This window comes from Dermacentor andersoni, chromosome 5 (assembly GCF_023375885.2).
Source record: "Dermacentor andersoni chromosome 5, qqDerAnde1_hic_scaffold, whole genome shotgun sequence".
Lineage (NCBI taxonomy): Eukaryota > Metazoa > Arthropoda > Arachnida > Ixodida > Ixodidae > Dermacentor > Dermacentor andersoni.
In genome coordinates this window covers 112,405,260-112,427,132 of record NC_092818.1, presented here as the reverse complement: position 1 = coordinate 112,427,132, position 21,873 = coordinate 112,405,260, and the positions used below count along the sequence as shown (strand labels likewise).

The window sequence follows — 21,873 nt, the reverse complement described above, 5'->3', positions numbered from 1 at the left end:
GATTTTTTCACGAAGGCCCAGGGGTGTTTCAGGACCACTTTATTTGCGGCCTGTAGTTTTGAGGCGACCACAACAAACATCGCGACCTGTACTTAGTGTGCAGCTGTTGCGACCGGTAATCGGACCCACTACCTCGTTCTAAGTCACAGATTGTCACATCCACTGAGGGGACCACCATTGCAGACGTGTATTCTGTATACGTGAGCGATAACTAGCTGTGCCTGGCAGCGTCTCACGGTGTGACCGCAACGTAGACTTGCAGTGATAGCGCTTAAACTTCGCATGGTCTTTTACAGCCCCCGTGATTATCTATGTATTCTTGTCGCGAAATCAGCCACCCTTATTTAACTGCCGCGTAAACAAAGACAATATTTTTAAATGTGATGCGAACCACCGATAGCGTGCTAAATCAAAATTCATAATAAATAGTAGCAAACGTGAAACAAAATTTGATAAGTCATTAAAAAAGATAAGGCAATGCAACTAGAAAAAACACGAGGTTAATATTGAAGAACAAGGCAGCCGACCGCAGTAAATAAGAACAGAAAAAGAAAATATTGGCCACGGCTTAGGCACCTAAATCTTGTATTCCCAAATTTAGTCTTTCCGGTAATTTTTAGATAGGCACTTACAACAGAAGAAAAATACTGTGCCGAACAAAGTTCCACTGCTGCTACAGCATCGACCTACCCACGCCCGGGTTTCTTTGCTTTCTTCTCTTCTTATATTTATATTCCATTTGTTCGATGCAATTCCTGGCCAGCTCCCACGGTTGCCACCTGACATCGACAACAATACCTGCCGATTAATGTGTACTGCCTATTGTTAATGCCATTAGTTAGAGAGGAGGCTAGAGACTTCGACCGAGAGAAATTGGCCCCCGGCACAAATCCCCTCATTTCCTGTCCTCTTCTTCGTTCTCCTTGGCCTGCAGCCGCGGTTTTGTCGGCTCGGAGAGCGGGTGCGTCGCTCGTTCTAAGCCGCACAGAGTTCGGCGAGTCGCCTTGAATGCGGCGTCTTCGTAAATCAAGCCGCGCGTCGGCAGCAGCCAACTGGAAATAGAGGCCACCTGCGTCGCACCTGCACGAGAGCCCGCTGCTCGACCCCGCGCGTTCCAACAAGCAGCGCAGCCCCCCCCCCCCCCCCCCCCTCCCAGCAACTGACAAGGCGTCCCGACGGGGCGAGAAGAAAATTCGCTTTCCTCGCGACGCAGATTGTTCCAGGGCGCTCCAGTTTCACTGCGCGCCTCCCAGGTGAGTGTGCATTTCGTGCGTTTGTGAGTGCGCATTTACCTGAGCGTGTGTGTAAGCCCGGCGAGCGGCGGGGCACGCGCTCCGCTTAGCGCGCGACGCGCCAATTTGCATACGTGGACTAAGCTTGCCGGTCGATTTTCCCTCGTAATCGAGGTTGCCGTATCCGGAACCCGCGTCCGAGGTGTTGTTGTCCGAGGAATCGGCCGGAGGCGTCTGCTTCGAAGGAAGCCGTACGATGTGTAGTCCTCTACAGCTAAACGTTTAGTTAGCGCTGTTCAAATGTCGATGGCGAAAAATTTTAATCTATTTTCTGTAGTGCAGGGGTGCCAATTGATCACGGCTTCCAGAAAACGGTAGAGAGCCAGGTGTGTGGAGTTCAGTTGTAGCACGTTTGTAAATTATTATTGAAGCATTTATTATATTATTGTGTCCGCACCGAAGCTTGCTCCGTGCACTATCGTTGAACGCTTTGAATTCGGTCCCCATTGGAAGCAACGACAGAAAGCAAAAAAAATGAGATGTCAAGTTTTCTAGTTTCGCAAATAATATATATATATATATATATATATATATATATACATTAGTATAGTAAGGGCAAGACGTTCTCACTCCAGAATGCGCCGCATGTATATAAGTTGATTACGCCCAGCGGCAGGTTCTCGATGCGGTAACTTACATTGTCGCTAAGCCTAACGCTGAGCTTCATAAATCTAACAACCGATATCCACTCAAATATTTTCACGACTGGGGCGACACGAATGTTACAATGCAGAGAAGACGCTTTTAATAAAACTAAGCCTGACTTTGAAATGTAGTTTGGCAACGAATTATCCGGGAAACGCGTGAAACTCGCTGCAGAGGTGCTTCCCTGCTGTTCGGAACCAAGCACCGCCCACTCTCGCGTGACGATGTTGTGTAACACTACCTTAGTCACGCTCCGTTTCTTTATATTTAGGCGCGTTACGCCAGCGTCTGGTGTAATAGAGTTGACAGCACGTTCTTCAAAGAGTGTGATGGCTGAAAGACGCAATGCGCTTGGATGTCTATAAATTTTCTCGTCAGGATGTTTAGTAACAAGAGACGAGTTCAAAAGTTTGTGTGCGTGCGTGCGTGTGTGTGTGTGTGTGTGTGTGTGTGTGCGTGTGTGTGTGTGTGTGTGTGCGCGTGTGTGCGTGTGTGTGTGCGTGTGTGTGTGCGTGTGTGCGTGTGTGTGTGTGTGTGTGTGTGTGTGTGTGTGCGCGCGTGCGCGTGCGCGTGTGCGTGCGTGCGTGCGTGTGTGTGTGTGTGTGTGTGTGTGTGTGTGTGTGTGTGTGTGTGTGTGTGTGTGTGTGTGCGTGCGTGTGTGTGTGTGTGTGTGTGTGCGCGTGTGTGTGTGCGTGTGTGTGTGTGTGTGTGTGTGTGTGTGTGTGTGTGTGTGTGTGTGTGTGTGTGTGTGTGTGTGTGAGTGTGTGTGTGTGTGTGTGTTTGAAGCGTTTATAATTGACTGACTTCATTCGCTACTATGTCCAATGTTGCTATTAGCCTGCACTTGTTCTTCGGAGTTACGTTAGCGTATTAACCACTTCGCGTATTCGAGCCCTGACTCCAGAAGAACTGCGCGTGATCACATGTAAGTTTTGAAATGTAGTTTAGAGCTATCCCACCCCAAGATTAAAAGATATCCCGCCCAAAACCTAAGGAAACATTCAATGACTTTCCACGTATTCTTTCCCCGCAAATATTGCGCTGTGCCACAGTGGGGCAAAACTATGTAGAACGCCAGTACACTGCCTGTTCTTCTTTCTTCTTTTTTTACAGATACCTCACAACTGCAACTATTCGTAGTATTAATACTTAGTCTACATTCCAAAAAGATTGTCTGGCTTCATCTAATGTAACTAAATTTAGTAACATTGATTACTGAATTGTAGATATTTAACAAATCAGACATGGTCACAAGTTTACTTGTATCTACCCACACTAATAATGCATTGCTCACCAACGCACGTTATTAAAAGTTGTGCGGAGCAACGACTTCAAAACATTTCGCTCTTTGCAGATGAAGATGAACGTGGGATCCATCTGCACTAATACGCTAGCTGTACGACATTGACACGGTTTATCCTATATCAAGTACACGAAGCATAAGTGTTGTCGATCGTGTTTTTTTATGCAGAACTTTCGAGGTTAGGAAAAATAATAGCAGGAGCCCATGGAGGCGGGCAGCATTTGTTTCGTGCATTTGGTTATTGCTTTGAAGCTTCTGATGCCTCATGCCTGAGGCCATTGTGATTTCGCTTTTGCAAGTATGCCATCGATAAAACGATGTGAACTGACCCTCTGCTATATAAAGCACAATAGGGGCAACACAACAAGACTTCATCACGCGCAGTGACACGCAGTGTTGCGCGGAGTGCATAGGCATTGCACAGCGAAGTGCTTCAGCGGTGTTTGCTAGCTCGTATGTCAGCGTCAGTGATTGATTTACACGCCTCCGAGATCCGGGTGACCTATCCTGATTTTTAGCACTAGCATCTGTTTTAGAGCCTCTGCTGACTAAGCGCCATTTTTTTTTAATATTTGTTACGTGTGCGCGTAAGAAAGAATGGCATCGTGGATGGTGTCCGCTACTCCTTGCTCAAGCTAACAGTACAAAACAATGATGGGCTGGCTCAAACAAACATACATAGAATAAAAATACACAGTACGAGTAAAAGTAGGAACTTGCTGCTGCATACTTGACGAACATTTCAAATTGACACATCTGCATTAAAACTGCTTTATTGAAGACCCTAACAATGCAAGCTTTCTGTTAACTATTGCACACCATGTGAAAAAGGATGGCAGCTCTAGAAGTTGTAAAGGGACAATATTGCTCGAATAGCTCTAGTTGTGTGAAGTAAACGCAAGCGTCAAATGGTGGCAATAAATGTCAAATGGTCACATTGCTGTGTTCGTACATGTTTAACAAATAATTTTCCAATGCGATATTGGCCTCTAAAGGAGAAGCGCAGACGAAAATGTCCACAGTCTCTCTCTCTCTCTCTCTACGCGCGCGCGCGCGCGCGTGTGTGTGTGTGTGTGTGTGTGTGTGTGTGTGTGTGTGTGTGTGTGTGTGTGTGTGTGTGTGTGTGTGTGTGTGTGTGTGTGTGTGTGTGTGTGTGTGTGTGTGTGTGTGTGTGTGTGTGTGTGTGTGTGTGTGTGTGTGTGTGTGTGTGTGTGTGTGTGTGTGTGTGTGTGTGTGTGTGTGTGTGTGTGTGTGTGTGTGTGTGTGTGTGTGTGTGTGTGTGTGTGTGTGTGTGTGTGTGTGTGTGTGTGTTGACATGCTGCATACCTCGGCTACCAGACGTAATATTTCTCCGTCTTTTTATCTGTTACATTTGTACCTCTGCATAGCTTACAATAGTGAACTCGTATGGCCTATGGGGCTTGTGTAGCATCACATATTTGAGCAATATCTCCAATAACTGTGCTATGATTAGCCAGGTTGAGTGACCCGTACTGGCAATTCACGCTGCAGATAAATTCTTCGCCTACGTCTCCCGTTTAGCATGCGCATGTTTCGTAGATACCATCCCTTATTCAAAGGACACAAGCAGCACGCAACTCTTAAGTATAACATTTGATGAACCTCTGATAGGCACAATCATGAGCACTGGAGTGAGTTGCATGTGTGCACACATTCGAACGAGGCAAGAGCTCATAACAGATTTTAGTGTAAAATTTTTTATGTTACTGCAGCAGTCGATTTAGAAATGCGGCAGTTACATCTATGGTTGCGGCAAAAAATTTCCTGTAGCATTTTTCAAGAGTAATTCATGACCAAAACGTGCTATCAGCGACGCGGTCTTTCGAACCTGTTTGGTGTTAGGCAACCATCCGTCTATGACGTAATCTTAGCACCGACTAGCACGGCACTAAAATAATATTTGTGCAGTGACAGGCAGTGAGCGACGTGGCAATGCACGATGACAATAGTGAACGTCTGCGTGCGTTGTTGCGTGCGGAAAAACGACTACGTGCGTCCGCCTACACACACGCGTACAACGCATATGCACCTTAGTATGAGCGCTATAGTTGTGTCCTGTTTGCTCTCTCTTTCCTTTTTGTGTGTTGTTGCCAGAGCATCGCCATTGGAAACACGTGAAAGGCGCCTTGAATCGACACACATATATCACTTATTGCCTCGAGCGATTCTCAGCGTTAGCCTTGCTGGTCCACTTATCGATTATTTGAGACGCTGATGCAACATTGTTTGCCATAGCTAATACAGGACTATAGTACTATCTACAGTGCGTTATTCGCGTTTCTCGAGGCGTTCCCAATAATTAAAGCAAGTTCGTGCGGCACTTCGACAGTAATTTCTCTGTGGTGCTGGAGCGCACATCTATTTTACGTCCTGCGATTAATATGGTCAGCCCAGAGCCACGACTGCCCTGTGGTTGTCAGTTGAAACCTCCTTCTGCCACGATTTCCGCACGGAAATTGTACAGCCCGGCAGCACTATCGGGTTACGGCCGAAATACGTACGTAAGGTTGAGGTAAATCGGCCCACCCCTGCCCTTGAATTATCATGCACGCTTCACGGACAGCAGCCGCTTGATTGATTGATTGATTGATTGATTGATTGATTGATTGATTGATTGATTGATTGATTGATTGATTGATTGATTGATTGATTGATTGATTGATTGATTGATTGATTGATTGATTGAAGCGTTCATTCAGTTGTTCGTTCGTTCGTTCGCTCGCTCGCTCACTGGGCGTGGATTTGTTTGGCTCATTCGTGGATTCTTTGACTTGGGCTTAAATCTGAAAAACTTCCAGCTTCTCCATCCTGCCCACGTCGCAGTGGGAAAGGCAGCCCTGCTGGCGTATACATTCTGCGCTAACGAACGCCGAGAATGCCTTATCGTAGCTCCGTGAACGGCACAAGTGCCGCGTGACGCCTCAGCCAAAAAGAGCAATCGCCGCCCAAGCAAAAAAGAAAAAAAAATAAAGAATAATAGAGCCCGTTTCCGCTTGCGCACTCGACGTCTGCCTTTCTCCGCCCATTCGTTCGCGGCCGACCGTTCATCTGTGAGCGGCGCCGTCACTCAGCCTGTCACCACGCTGAGGCCCCGAGACCCTCGGCTGAGAGCAGGGTGACTGTGTAGGGTCCGTGGCCGCACCGCTAGTGCCCCAATTTTCGAAGAGCCGCAGGTGGATGCTCGCTGGTCCTGCGCTCCCTTTTGCTGCTGGCCGCAACTGTAAGTGCTAGTTCGGTTGTTTCACGCAGCCTCAGCTGCGTTGGGCACGCGCTATAGCGGCGTATGCAAGCGGACGTCTCCGTTGTTTCCTGTCATGATTCCACGCCTTTTCCTCTGTTTTCATCCGAGTGGCGCTTACCGATAACGCTTTTTTCTTTCTTCTGCATTCATTTATTTGCTATATACTTCAGGACGCTACATTGATTGTTTATGCTCTGCTCGCATCCCCTTCTTCTAGCTTTTTATTTTTATTCTTTTTTTCTATGTGCAACAACTTTGTTGCTGTCTTTTTCATTCTTTCGGATTCTATTGGCCTCAGCCAGCTAGAGAAAATAATTATACACTCTCAGTCTGAACCATACTGAAACACGACATTGAGGAAGTCGCGGCCACGGCACTCCAGCCTCACTGGCGACCAGTATTAAACTACATAGACCGTAAATACAGTCATACAAGCTAGTTTAATTAACCATTTTACTGCTCATCCAACCATGCCTTTGACTATGTGAACACGAACAGCACTACACTCAGCGCGCGTAGATGCCGCCACGTGACTGTGCTACTTTCGGTGTCGTGACAGCCCCAGGGTCAAGTCATAGGATAATTGCAAATTAATTGGTTTTTACAGTAGGCGGAAAGGCGCGCATGACAAAGCCCACTATCGCAATCACAAGATTAGGTGGTCCCCCACTGAGACTTCCTTTTCGGCGAACAGAAAGCCTCGTGAGCTTGACTTACGGGTTAGGGTGGATCTCACAGTCCTTATATTACTGCAAGTAGTGATGTGATTGCCTCGTTGTGCCATGATTATTGCTTACTACAAATGTAAACATATATAAATCTAAATAAGGCATGTGGAGGTGCCTATGCCATTGCAATCCGAATATTAGTACCCCCGGGCTTTAAAGTGCTTCTCAATCATTTAGCTATCGCTGACCATTTGACCCTCATACAGCGTTTAATTAATTTCTTGAACACAAGTTCAAAACAAGATTCATGCACAAATTCGTAAGAATGCCGATAAATTGTAGTACAGCGAAGTATACGCAATTACTGCGAACAAAAACCTTCGTTATTACGACCATAGCTCATAAGTGCTGCTCATAGCCTCCAATCACTGAGGAAGGTAACGTCAGAACCGAAAATGCGGGCAGTGGTATCAGGTTAGACTACGTTAGCCTAGGCCACAATTCTGGTTAGCAGCTCCGCAAATTTCTGGCTTTCGATTAGATCAGCTCAACGCATGCGGTTACCACGGCATCTCAAGGACAAGTAGTGTCAAACACCTCGCCAATCTTCTTTGGCACTTCTTTTAATACATTCATGCATTTAAAAAAAATGCGCCGCGTCCTGTAGGATTTAAACATGGAAAACAGCTGTAGGAGCAAGCTGCAAACTACGACATGGTGTAACACAACGTGTCGGGTGCAGATATAAGGACATTATGCTTCCACAGATGTCTTTCCTACTTCGTAAAACGCTGTCGAAGAACTGAAACTGCAAGTTTTGAAAGGCCGGCCGCATCGTGGCACACCGTTGCTTGTGCATCACGTGCTGTCACGTGTTCCCTGAAGACATAGTCCAGGCATACATGTGGTAGTCACCGATTATAAGAGAAGCAGGACACCTTGTTCAGCGCTAAAACGCGTCATAAAAGTCGAGTTCGGTCACCTGCATAACATTTTCGACGTTTAAGTCGCTGATTGGTCTGAATGAAAGCCAAAACACTTGGTGGCATCTACTTACCAATGCAACGATATGCACAAGCCGGTGACAAAAGCACCCGAGAAGTCGTCCGTGACGTCATCACCTACTGCAAAAAAAAAAAAAAAAACATTGCTCCAGCCAACTAGCGCGCAAATGATAGTGATCACGCCTCCTACTTCTGCATGCACCATGACTGGCGCAATATTATCAAACGTTGCCTGGAAAAAATAATGTCTATGAAAAGACACATTTGTACAAACCATGCAACCCCTTTCACTAAGTACGGCGTGTACGTACGCTTGATTTCTAAGTGAGTCTCCGTGAAGAATTGAAAAGGCGCTCTAAATGGCGACAGTTATTTATGCTTTGTGAATTTCTGCAGGTCACACTTTTTCTAGCCATCACCGCCCTATACACAGCACGCACACATTCTGCACTACACAGTTCTGCACATCTTTTCGTAAGTTCCCGCTCTCTCTTTCGTATCTCATTCGCGAAGACGCTGCGGCCAGTCAACCTTCTTTTTTTTGCCCCTTCTAAACACGCTTGCCATTTCTGCTGGTCTTGGCAAACTGCCAGGAGTGTTTGACCGATCGATAAAGGCTAACTCGCAGCTGCGATGCATGACGGGACACTGAACACGCCTACATGCGCGGAGACACAAAACCTGCGTATGTTCGAGACGCGCAAGTTTCCTATATGCCACCGCGTTTCGCTGCGTCAATTACCGGCATCAACCAACCGCGATTCCCATTCTCGCTTTGTGTCCGTCTGGAATCTCGCACTTGTGAGATGAGCCCCCGAAAGTCCTTTCGCGTAAAAATACCTTCAGTCGCCCCCTTTTGACCTTAAGCGTGGTCTTAAGTAGCGCTAGCTTGACGAAACACAACAGCGAAGGAGGGGAGACAAACACCAAGCACTACAGACGCACCTGACATTCCATTGCAGCGCTGCTACGTCCTGCCGCCATGACACGCCACGCGTCGTGAGCGAGGCGGCTTGCGGGCGAGCTTCGCAGCAGACGGACAGCGACGCCTGCGTTGACCGGGAATTCAGCGTCGCACGACTGGTCGTCGCAGTTTTCGCGGCTCGCTAAAGTGTGGCCGACGCCCGTTCGGCCCGCCGGGTGCCCGTATGACAGCCGCGGTGCGCTAACGGTTGGAGCTGGCAGCTTCTCTTGCTGTGTGAGCCAAGCTGTGCGACGAGGAGCTTGCGATGGGTCAAGTCCTCCAAAAAGTTCACGGTTCAAAGCAGCCCAAGGTGTCATGTTTTCGACGCAAGAAGCTCCTCTGCGAGTTCAACACTTTCTACGGTAAGAACGTTGCTTTTCTTTCTTTATATATCCACTACGTTCACCAACCCATGATTTTCTGCACCGGACTGTTTTAGTAGCCAGCGATCGGTGCTAACCACAAAGTAACAAATTTGAGCGTAAATATATCTTCGACGTGTCGATATCAGAATCACTAATCTTGTCCAAAGTTCATAAACTCTACACGCCTTAACAGTCAATACCTTCAATGAGAATATTTAATAGTAGTAAAGTTCACTCCTATTAGGCATTCTATTTGTTTCGTTTAGTTTATTGTGTTCCAAGGCTATATGTGTCAGTTGTATACACCTGCTTGCTTTAAACTAAAGCCGTGCTACTCAGCTTTGTGTTGTTCCTTTTCTTTTTCTTTTTGTCGTTCACTTCGTAAATATATATAGCACAAAGTATATTTTTTCATTTACTGGGCTGGTGCATTCGATAATATGTCAATACAGAAACAACAAGGCTCGTTCTGCGCACTTGCATAAGGTTGATTGATTGAAGCAACGTTAATTCAATTAATTATTTATGGGATTTTACGTGCCAAAACCACTTCCTGATTATGAGGCACGCCGTAGTGGAGGACTCCGGAGATTTCGACCACCTGGGGTTCTTCAACGTGCACCTAATTCTAAGTACATGGGTGTTTTAGCATTTCGCCCCATCGAAATGCGGCCGCCGTGGCCGGGATTTGACCTCGCGACCTCGTGCTCAGCAGCCCAACACCATAGCCACTGAGCAACCATAACTGGTGAAGAAACGTTAGCGAGTAGTACCAATAAAGACGCCGTGTATTTCCAAGCACCATAGTGTGAAGGAAGGTGTGAGTTGTTGAGTGAAACACTCGCGGGTCCAAATTTTGTAGAATATGCTCGCTAGACACGCATATTTTCTTGACTTGACGTTTCTCCCAATTGAAAAATCGTGCGTCTCATGTAGTTACCATTCTAATTTGAGTGCAGGTGGGCAGTGTTCATGGTTGTAACATGGATGTTGTTTTGCGCATATTTGAGGCTTTGCATTGTTATTTCGTGTAGCCAAGGTGCTTGTCATCTCATGATTCGCTCAGACTTTGCAGTAGCATGCGACTGTCACGTGTCAAAACTCGTATCTTTCGGCGCACCATCCATGTATAATATCTTGTTTCCGTCTATAGGCTTTCGTTTTGTTTGCCTTGTGCACCCCATAACAGGAAATTATTATCTCCGTGAAACCGAGATCACTACATTGAAGAAAGATATACGCGACCGTTGCCAGTTCTTTTTTTTTTTTTTTAACAAATGTCCCTTCCCTCCGGCAGTAGGAGCTCGCCTAAAATTCGGTCTGATTCATTGACAAAAGAGCCACGGCGGGTCACTTGCTTTTGGGACAGGAATCGTACCTTATTGCGCCATGTCGCTTATACACGAAGACGCAAACGACAAACAAACAAAAAAAAAGCTCCTATTGGCAACTTTCGTTCTTGTCTGTTATTGTCTGTTAATTTCTTACCGAGCTGCCACTGACGCTGGTTCAGTGCCTATAGGTCATATGCAGCTTGCGCGCTCTCAGCTACAGCGACTTCCGGCGAGATATTCGACCAGACTACGCAAAAAAAAAAATCCTTGTGACAACTGTCATGCCATAACTTTGGAAAAAGGAACGCCGAAAGTGCGCAACAATCGGGTTATTGCGCACGTCCCTATTCCATCATTTGTATGCGAAGAATGTCGCATTATTTATTCCAAGACGCGCCGAGAATATACTTCGCTAGGCTTGCCGATAATACAACGTGCCGTTGCGGACGTGATAAATTAGTGTGTCGAAATGTAGCCACACAAAATACAACTTCGAACAATACAGACGTTCTCAGGGAGGTGGAGACTTGAAGTGAATAACGGTGGTCGAACAAGGGACGTCTCACATTCGAGCCAGCATTTTGACAAGATAACTTGTCTTACACTAGTTCCCTTGTCGAATCGTACGCTCCAATTTGAGACATTGCTCGTTCGACCACTGTTGATAACTTGTACATTGGAAGCGTGCTATGCTGGAACGTTTGGAATTCGAGCTAGTTGTGTACGTATGCGGCAACATATTTTTTTTTTCTAGGGAATCGTGCGAAAGACGAGACAAACGAGTCCCGCCTATCGCGCTGTTTGCTAACACACACGCACAGCGCACAGTGCGTGTGGCTTTGCATCTCGCTTGTCCAGTTTTTTGCGCTGTTCCTTCCGAACATCTAAGTGTTCTGATATATTCAAGGAATCAACGTCATGCAGATAAAAAATTTCCGTCAAAAACCGTTTCGCTCGTTCGCAGAAAGAGAGCTTCAGTTAAGCACATTAGAATTGCCTGCACTGTAATGTAATTGTAATGTCTTGGGCATGTTCCTCTGGGCTTAGTTCTACCGGTTAGTTCAAAACTGAGAGCGTGCAAGTCGTCGTTCTCGTATAATGTGCGGGCAAACTGTCTTCTTTTCAGACCTTAACAAAGACGGCGTCATAACCATCGACGATTTCAACCAAGCCAGGCTGGTACGTCATAACTTATAACCTGTATGATTTCCTTTATACAAGTGCCTATATTACTTTAAAATGAGAGAAGTTCAAAACAAGAGCATTGCTCTGGCCCCTCTGTCACAGTACGAGTTGGGGTGATGTACAAGGTCTTTAAGATGCACCACATAAACTATACGACGACTTTTTTGTGTTACCGGAGTTAACAACACTTTGTTTTCCAAGAACTCAAAAACAGCTCTTGCGCCAGTGAGAACCAACCTTCCGTAACAGGTACAATGGCACATACTCTCAAGACGTTAGAATAACTTGCAGAGCATCTTTATTGTTCTTTGGTGTCCTCTCCATCAAAGGCCAAGTACTTCTAAAGATCAACTCTCTCGTTTGTTTGTATGTTTTACTTATTGTTCGTAAATGGACTTCTCCGGTGAGAATAATAAGATCACAGCCTAGAGCTTTCGCACAAGCCGACGCGCGCGGGAGAAAACAAAATGATAACACAGGCAACTGGCGAGCCAGTCGCGAGAGAATAAATACTCTTATAAGCCAGCGTCTCTTCATATTAGCACTTTTTGCCTGACCTGAAGCATGGCTTCTGAGATCGGGTCGCGCATGCCGTCTTCGCGCGCTGCCCGATCTCGGGGACAATGTTTGAAGCAAGCATTCCTCCTAGCACGGGCTCGGAAAGTTAACAGCGTAAATCCTTCATTTCTAACAATGTCTGACAATGGGAAAGGGCCTCAGACAAAAAAGCTGCACCTCAAATAGGTTGAGCGAGACTTAACCTACTGAACTGTGTCCTAGAATAGGAAGAGGCAGCGTTCTTACTTGGTTACCCGAATGTTTTACTCCTAAAAAAGTGCGCCACGATTTCCCCACCCACTTGTGTAAGTCGGAAACAGCTTGCAGTGTGTTGCGCACTATTGGCTTCCCGCAACATGACGCAGGATTGGCAGACGCGTTGGTTCTTATACCGTCTGTCACGTTCTCTGAGTAAGGCTGCTATCAACTACGCATGAAGTCTCGGTGTTCATGTGGCTTTGTGAATTCTGGCAGACATGCTTTCATGAATTCAAGTAATTTTTCAAACGATATACAACTGGCTTTTTTTATTATTATTTACATTCATTGCCTATGGAACTACCTTCCCATTATATTCAGATGGAAATGACCGCGAATGCTTTCGAACTCCACTTGAACCTAATTCCCGAAACTATGACACGGACTCTTCTTTTAGACCAAGCATCTTCTACTTCAATACCTTGTAAAACAGGTGAAACAGAATTCAACTTTACAAAAATGACAACCGAAAGAGAAAAGAAGTAATAGGCGCACAAGATATTCGCCCGCACATAAGCGCCAGGCACCGATGGAGTAGCAGCAGCTGTAGAAATGTATCCCTCCGGCAGAGTAATTTATATGCTCTTTCAACGTGATAGGGCATATGAAGAGAGTGTAGGTTGAAGTAGGTCAAAATGCAATGCAATGTTTCATAGGTTGACGTTCTAAAATCATTTGCTTCGACCTAAATACGTCACTTTTATATGTTGCGCTGTGAAGGTTTCCGGTAAGTTTTCGTACTTATCTGCGCCCGTCAAGCCCATGTTCCGTCATTTCCTGAACGTGTAATATTAATTATGTGAGCATGGTTTCCTGTACGAAATGTCCCCTCAATTGTGCGTGAACTGTTCAAAAAATGGATCACAAAGCATTTGGTATTGCAGCACAGTAACTCGAGGTTCATTACGTTGAAATTGATGCATCCAATCAACGTCATACGTTCGTGCTCACAGTCTTGGCAAGCCTGATCTAACATGTTCTTGACTGGAAGTAACGCTAAAGGGCAATTGCTGCTGATTCTGTTCTTGTAGCTGCGATACTCTTAAAAGATTTGCATAAAAGAGATTTTACAAGTAGAATAATCTGAAACGGCCGCTATTTCGATTTGTACGTATATTACTCATAGAAAGGGCCTCGAAAAACACCTCCTAGCATGGAGTGTCCATCTATATGACATTCGCATGTGGTTGCTTGCAAGTGAAACTTCAATCTACAACAGAGAAATGCATAACACCATGAAACGATAAATTGTCATTTACGTTAATTAAATATTGAAACGATGCCTTCTTAGCATCGACTGACTACGCATATAGGGCGTCCCACGTGACTTGAAGCAAGATTTAAAGATGCGCAAATGCCATGTAGCTGGACAGAACCTTGGTAACGTTTGCCGTCGCTTGGAGATACAGATTACTTTTTTTTTTACAGCGAAGCTGTATATGCCTAGGGTATTTGTCCATTTGTGGGCAAAAACTATCATTATCTGGGCCAAGGTGATAGTGCAAAAATGGTCCAAACACAATGGCACATACCCCTGTGGGCTTGGTGACCTGTAACACTATCTTGAACTACCCTTGTCACAGCTGGGACCCAAAGAAATCTTAGGCACAAGAGTAAGAACAGATCTTTTTGGAAACGTGTTTAATACAACTTTTTACAAAAAGTGCTGTTAAAAAATTCAGAGCCCTTCCACTATGTGAAGATGGAAGACCAGCGAAGCTGTATTGCTCAATAGCTATATTAAGCTCTATATGGAGATTCATAATTCATAATTTATTTATTAGTAAAAATACCGATTACATGTGCGTAGTATACATAAGGAGGTCCTATAGTCAGACTGTATCGGGACCTCCTGTTAAAATTAGATTATGCTATATTTACTATATTTGTACTATATTTACTTTACTATACTATATTTACTAGATTACTCCTGTTAAAAACAGTTTATGCTATATTGGCTGAATATAGGCACAAACACATAACTTCGTTGTTTGTTTCGACTTGTTTATTTTATTATCATTATTATTATTATTTATTTTTTATTTTTTATAAGGTTATCATTTTATTTCCGTATTCTATCTTTTTTTTATTTCTTACTCGTAATTTTTTTTTTTACACATATACACTGACGTTTCGATAAGCGTCGTCATAGACTAGCGTTTGGTCAACAACGTTCATCGCTCCGGCGCATTGTTTTTGTCAACCGCATAACTTCGTTCTTTCTTTCCTTTTATTGTAATTTTTATTTTATTTGCTATTTTTTTATTCTCTTTATTTTCATTTTTCTATTCCTTACTACTTTACTTTTCTTTTTTTTTACTTTATACGTATACCCTGACGTTTCGACACGTGGGTCCCACGTGTGACAAGGCTAGTTCAAGGGCGCGTCACAGGTCCCCGAGCCCGGAGGGGTATGTGCGATTGAGTTTGGACCCTTTCTGTACTATCACAAGGATCGGCCCACATGAAGATTTGTTTTTGTCAACATCTCGCGGTCACATTTCTTTTCCACATCCTAGCCATAAACAGCATCGCTGTAAAAAAATTTCTCGGCGCCAAGCGCGGGAACGCGCTCGTGCCACTGCTCGTGCGTTCGTCGCCGTCGTCTTATTCCACAGCTGGCTCCCTTGACGCTCATCATTCCAGCATAAATTTTCACTTCTGTCCTCGTAATGATGAGGCCGCGTTTATGGGGGCATGAGTCACTGTGTTTACGTGACGGATACATTTAATAACATAGGTGGTACGCGAATGTGTGTGCGTACCCATATTGTCGCGATGACCACAGATTAGGACAATAAATATGTTTGTACCTTTGTTCAAAATTATGTGTCACCTCTGTGTCGTGCGCTAAGCAGCTTTGCTGGTCCCCTCACAGATTGGAATGGCTCTTGATTGTTGTTGTTTGTTTTCCATTCCGCCTTATTACATAATCAGACTTCATTAGTTAGCCGACTGCTCAAATATTATAGTTAGATGAAAAGCGCCAATCATAAAATTGTGTAGCAACATGAAGCACTCCCGATACGGCTTTCTGTGCCTCAGTGCGTGTGTTTCCGAGCATGAAAGAAGCACGCGAATACACTCAGAGGGCCTCGAGCAGCCAGTCACGCGCCAACTTTTCGTCTATTTGCGGGCTTCGTTCACGCTTGGAAAAACACTTTTATGTAGCACGTATGGAACAATAGAAAGCTGTATCGCAAGTTTTTCATGTTTTCATTGGCAGTTTTCAGGTAACCATAGTACTTGACAACTTCATTGATTAATTTATACTAATTATGTAATTAGGCCGAATGCAAGAAATCATCTGAGTATCTCCAAGCGCGAGCAAACAACATTACCTTGGTTCTGTCCAACTACGTCGCATTTGTATGTATTTAAGGTTTGGATCAAGTTACATGGGACAACCGGTACATTAAGCATAACTCAAACGGGATACGTTGTTTCCGGTCGCACAAATGTAGACTTCGCGGCATACATACAAACGTCTCAACAGGCTCTATAACAACGATTTATCGCATAAAAATAAGATAAATCCTTAGTTTGTCACTTTCCAAATACCATTAGTATTCTCGACACGGGCAGCACGTCCCAGCAACACTTGGATCCCCCAATTAAGCCAAATAGAAACTAGATATTTTTTGGAAGTATTTACGAATAAACCGGAACGCCATGCGTAGCACCCGGCTTTCCGAATAACATTAAATTGCTTGTCAATTAAATGACCAGACGCTTCTGAGGCAATATCAATGGAGGGCCCTGAAAATCTAAATTGAGCGTAGAACGTGGGTATACAATAGCGTAACGCGTTTGAGACTTCGAGACCCTGGCTCGTTCTATTAGAAAAACGTTATGCCGATAATTTTAAGTGCACATATAAATGACATTACGTAAAGTGCGGTCAGCCTGTGCTTCAACATAGAGAAGTCGTTGCCCTACAGGAGACATGTACTTTACCTCAGTTAATCTTAGTGTGCAGAATGGACCTAACCTTAAATATTGCTGACTTCCCCTTATGTTACCAGCTGTGTGTATTCATGCATTTGCGCTCTAGGTTCTAGAGTTTCAAGTGATTAAAAAGTTTCAAGTGACATTAGTAGACAAAATTCCATTAATATTTTCTTCTGAAACCAAGACGCATTATCCAAGAAAGTCGTCTTGCATGGATCAAATGATGTGCTACTCCTCTCTAACCGGCGTGTATATCTTTTTTTATTCGAAGCATATCTGCAGGTTGAATGGCTGGAAGGAGGGATGTCCAAAGTTCGACAAGACAAAGGAGCTCTTCGACGAGATATGGACGCTGCTTAGACAAGATGCTGACTGCGACTCAGACGAAAGGATCACCTCTGAAGAATGGGTAGGCTAGGCTAACCAAACATAACCGCTCCTGAGCTATAAAACGAGTCATCAGAATTGAGGAAATCGTTGAACCGATATATACATACACGCACATATGTACGAAGAAACCTACGTTGAAAAAAATTGTCATCGCCCTGACGAAGACAAGTCACCTTGTCGAAACGTTAGCCTAAAGTGACATTCCTTGTTCTACTACTACTGCTCGTCACATACAGTTTTCAGGAAGCCTTGTTTCAAATATATATATATATATATATATATATATATATATAGAGAGAGAGAGAGAGAGAGAGAGAGTATAGACATATTTATTGATGTATTTAGCGGAACACATGTAGTACCGTGACTTTAAGGGTGAGTTAACACTGGCACGAAAACGCGTGCGATCTTGAGGACTACTATTCTTTTCCTTCATTAGCGGTGAAATATGAAAAATCGACCACAGAAAGTGCCAGCTATCCCAAAATCTTAGCTAAGAAAAACAACAAAAAAAAAGAAAGAAAGGTAACGAAAGAACAGTACTGTAAACAGTCTATACGAAACAAGAATACATTAAACAAAGCAAGTTCGTACATTGTGGAGAATCTAGAGACAACAAAAAAAAGTGTAACATTACAATACCAAAAGAAGCACGAGCAAGTAAGTTATGGGAACAAGAAAACTAGAAATGCACATAAACCGCTTTTCACAAGAAACTGACGAAACTGTCCGCGAGAAAATCCCGTAGACCTTTAGGAGCCAACCTCTATTTGTTGCGGCATGACCGGAGTTCAAGCACCTTTTTGTACACGGAAAGGGCGCCTACCTAAAATGTTCTGACAGCTGCGAACGATCTCTCACAGCTTGCCATGTTGACGAATGTTAATAATTTTACTAGTATAATTCCATGTGTACTGTTATGGCCGAATAACGTAGGTCACATTTCTCGTACATGAAATTCAGAAACAGTGACATTCTATGCTTCATGTCAAACAACAGCGGTTCCTGTAATTTTTATCTTTTATTTTTCAACGTTTACATGCTGAGTTCAGATATACGAGTAAACTGTAGAGTGATATGTTAGCTTTGTTTGTTTTCAACTTTCTATAACGTGCAACTTGCACAATTGTACGTGTATACCTGTTAAAAAGGCTGAGGGACAGAGCCATAAACTTGTCCTCTACAAAGTTAACATTTTTTTAGTATTTTTAAAATACGGGCATGTTAGACGGACGGCGAAAGACAAACGGCAAGCTTGCAGCGGACATGTATGGTCGTCCTGGTTGTAGAGTCCTGGATCAGGCAGACCGACACCGGCTACCAACAATTTCGCCCGATTCCTTGCGATTCATGTGCGCCGACATAAAGAAACAATATTGAAGGCAGTTTTCTCCCAAAAAAATGACACAGGAGGTTGTTTTATGCAAAGTATCCGTATCACCCTCCTGATCAATTTATGTCGCGAAATCATTAGGGCCCAGTAAGGTTATGCACATCTCACAAGGCTAATCTCAGTTTGAAGCGCCCGCAGTGCGTCTTCGCAATGATCTTTATTTGGAGTAGCCTCTCGCTTAATGCAGTAAACAGCTTCGAAGCACTCACACCGAAGAACGTGTTACATATTTTAAAGAACTTCCAGAAAAGCCCAAGTAAATGCGTGCTGACTCTTATTTTACTGAACATTGTACGCTTAGGTCACGGCTGGACTAGATATAGAAATACGGTCTACGCAGCGATTTCAGCCACGTGCGCAAGGGCAAGTTCTCCAACGTGTAACATACGACGCCTTAAATCAGCGTACAGTTAAGGTAACAGCAAAAAATATAACTTCATCGATAACGAAATATGAAAAAAGCCTTAGTTGCGCATAACAAACTTGCCTACGTAAATTGACTAAGCGAGCGAGTTCGCTTTTTCTCTTCGAAAATATAATCAAGTTTCTCACAATTTCTGGCGTTATACTAGTTATGGCTCCAGTAATGCGTTTAATGCCCAACACTCGTTCACTTTTTCGTTCTCATTTCTTAATATCCATCTCACGTTAGGACTTTCAGACTCCCTCCAATCAAATAAGTGAATTTTATTAGCCCGACATTTCGGAGCCCATTCGGCTCCTTCTTCAGGGGTTATTCTTCGGGGGTGGCGGTGTGCAGCTTTAAAAGAGTCTTTTGTAAAAAAAGGAGGGGAGAGTGCGGAAGGTGGGGAGACACTTCTCAGACCGGAAGGGGGGGAGGAGGGGAGTGAAAGGGTAAGACGGCTGTTGTGATGCTGCTCGCCTGGAATGACCGGTGCTGGGGGTCAGTCTGAAAGTCCGAATCAATTTCCCAACAAGACAGGCAATTCTGTGGAAATATTTAGTTCCAGTCTCACGTTTCATGCCATTTCAATAGCCGATTTTCATTCTTGTTGCCAGTTGTTACAAAACGCTTTTTGTTATTTCTCTCTTCATCAAGAGGCGAATTTTCATCGCGTTCTTCGTTCGCAATTCTTTTGTACAGATAATTTCTTTTAATTAGAAGGATTATAGGTATTGTATGTGGACACCCTTTGTACAATGTCTAAGATACTTACTTCACTTTAAGACCGAACTCCTACTTCACGGAAAACGTCACGAATAAAGTTCTTTAATTTTGCCCTGATAAGTGCTACAGTACAAAAATTAACTATTCTGCACCTCAAAACACTTTTTTTTAATAGCTGCAATAACTGCAGCCGTGACTCTTCCGTCACGAGCTAATGGCAAGTTCGCGAGTATATTAAAGCAGCACTCGTCTTCACGGCTAGGATCTGCCTGTCTCCCCTTCCAGATACAACTTTGGGAACGACGCACAAAGCTAGAAAGCCAGGACCAGGAGGAAGGTGCACCAAAATGGCTTGTCGCGTACCTGTGGTTCCGTTTCAACATGTACGACAGGACAGGTGAGCGTCACTCTGTTTTCAACTGTCCATCAATGTTTGCATTGAAGTCCTCTGGTTTATACATTAAGGCTTTGAAAAGAGCGCTGCAAGCGAGCTTGGGACCTTACTCTGAGCCCCTTGCCTTGCCTTGTCTTCTACCACTACCTAAAAAAAATTCGAACGAGATTTCCATGAACTGGAGTCTGACCTGAGGTTGCCTTAGCGTGCAGCCGAAGAATCGAAGAATACGTGCTCAGCTCGTTTACATAATGTGCCACACCAAGGCTACAGTCGTGTCTGTGTTAACTTGTTTGTTTGTTTTTTTGTGTCTGTTAGAGAAGGAGATATATCCACTAATATCCTAATTTATTTCATTATGTTCTCTTGCAGGGGATGGCGTAATAGACTGCGACGAATTTAGCTATGTACTGGAGGACTTTGGTATACCTCAGAGGCAGTCCAGACAATGTTATCTAATTATGACTGAGGTTCGTTCTTTCTCTTTAAACATACGCTTCTTCGTGCTTCGCTAATAAAACCGTATCACATTTATTGTAAGGTAAATACTGGAAGGAATTGCTACAGCCAACGAGTTCTCAGAATATTTTTCTTCCAGATCATATTCCTTGAACATTATATGAAATATATAGCTATTTTCTGTATACAATATCGCTTGCGAGCAGAAAAGATACGCGCACACGTGATACATGTTAATGATTCAACTCTGAACATGTCTGCACCATATACGGGTACTAGCATGTTATTGGGCTTGCATAACAAAACATGTTTTGGTAGCTTAATGTTTACTGCAAGTACGTGCCGCACGCTATAGTTACACTTACCGAATGGTTATCTTTGACTATAATCGCACATGCCGTTCTTGTGCTGCTTGGTATGGTTGTGTAATGATAAAAAAAACAATAGACCATGTTGGTTCAATTTTCTTGTGCATCAGTCATTGACCACTTGCTAGGGCTAACGAATTCTGCAGAAATCGCATGGTGGATAACCTTCTACGAACGGAAAAAAATTGTCATCCACCTGCACCGCAGCATGAATCTGCATAAGAAACTGACATAGATTTCCATATGGATTTCCATCTGGGTTCCCTCTTTAACTTCGCGCTGTAGTGCAGATGGATTCCAATATTTGCTCTTTCATTTCTCATCACTTGCAGCGCGAACAGACCCCCCCCCCCCTCCCCTTCTCACGTTTCTGCAACTTTTCCTCCCATTCTTTAGAACGACACAAGGAAGTTGGACTACAACTACTTCTGCGAGCTTGCTGAAGAGTACCTGACTTCGGAAGATGAGTGCGCGCTCGGTAACTTCATCACAGGAAGGCTCGATTTTCGCCATTGACTCTAGTTACAGCTCAGTGTCCACTCGCACGCCGATGTGGTGCCTTCGAATGCCGCCGAGGTTGCGTCGTCGAACGTAACCCTGGACAGCGACAGTATTATTCTTCTCGCTCGCCGTGCGCAAACTTCGTGCACATTCAGGTGGATCAATGTATTTATCATCTCGTCTACCACCGGACGTGTTGTGGTCTACCACCCTACGCCGCAGAAAACCGACGTTTCCGTGTTTTATAAGAAAATAAATGTTTTAAAGGCCCTATATATGGCTGAATTGACGTTGCTTGTGCCTTACTCCTTTATTATAAATAATAAGTCGCACTAGGGACTTTGCGAAAAACAGAAGGGACAACACATTTAAATGCTGAAACATGTAATATATTCTTATGCAGTATGTGTTGGAAGGGAGGCTATATGTCACTGCCGAACTTTGGCTGGT

At 44.2% G+C, this 21,873-nt stretch overlaps 1 protein-coding gene across 2 annotated transcripts; it reads left to right on the top strand.

The window, feature by feature from the left end:
- The first annotated feature begins 1,145 nt into the window (after positions 1-1,145).
- LOC126531053 (sarcoplasmic calcium-binding proteins I, III, and IV-like) lies at positions 1,146-21,712 on the top strand. Of its 2 annotated transcripts, none has more exons than XM_050178433.2 (7): positions 1,146-1,253; positions 9,137-9,500; positions 11,964-12,016; positions 17,061-17,198; positions 19,987-20,098; positions 20,468-20,565; positions 21,319-21,712. In XM_050178433.2, the coding sequence occupies exons 2-7, from the start codon at positions 9,404-9,406 to the stop codon at positions 21,436-21,438; spliced, it is 618 nt and encodes a 205-aa protein (XP_050034390.1). In that variant the 5' UTR covers positions 1,146-1,253; positions 9,137-9,403; the 3' UTR covers positions 21,439-21,712. The 2 variants fall into 2 exon arrangements, with proteins under 2 accessions (XP_050034390.1, XP_050034391.1); XM_050178434.3 differs by lacking the exon at positions 1,146-1,253 and adding an exon at positions 6,332-6,481.
- The last annotated feature ends 161 nt before the right edge of the window (positions 21,713-21,873 follow it).

Excerpts from the sequence above, each read along its gene's own strand:
- LOC126531053 (XM_050178433.2), top strand. The coding sequence starts at position 9,404 with ATGGGTCAAGTCCTCCAAAAAGTTCACGGTTCAAAGCAGCCCAAGGTG. Across the intron at positions 9,501-11,963 it reads CGAGTTCAACACTTTCTACG|ACCTTAACAAAGACGGCGTC; the intron begins GTAAGAACGTTG and ends TCTTCTTTTCAG. Across the intron at positions 20,566-21,318 it reads GTTATCTAATTATGACTGAG|AACGACACAAGGAAGTTGGA; the intron begins GTTCGTTCTTTC and ends CCCATTCTTTAG.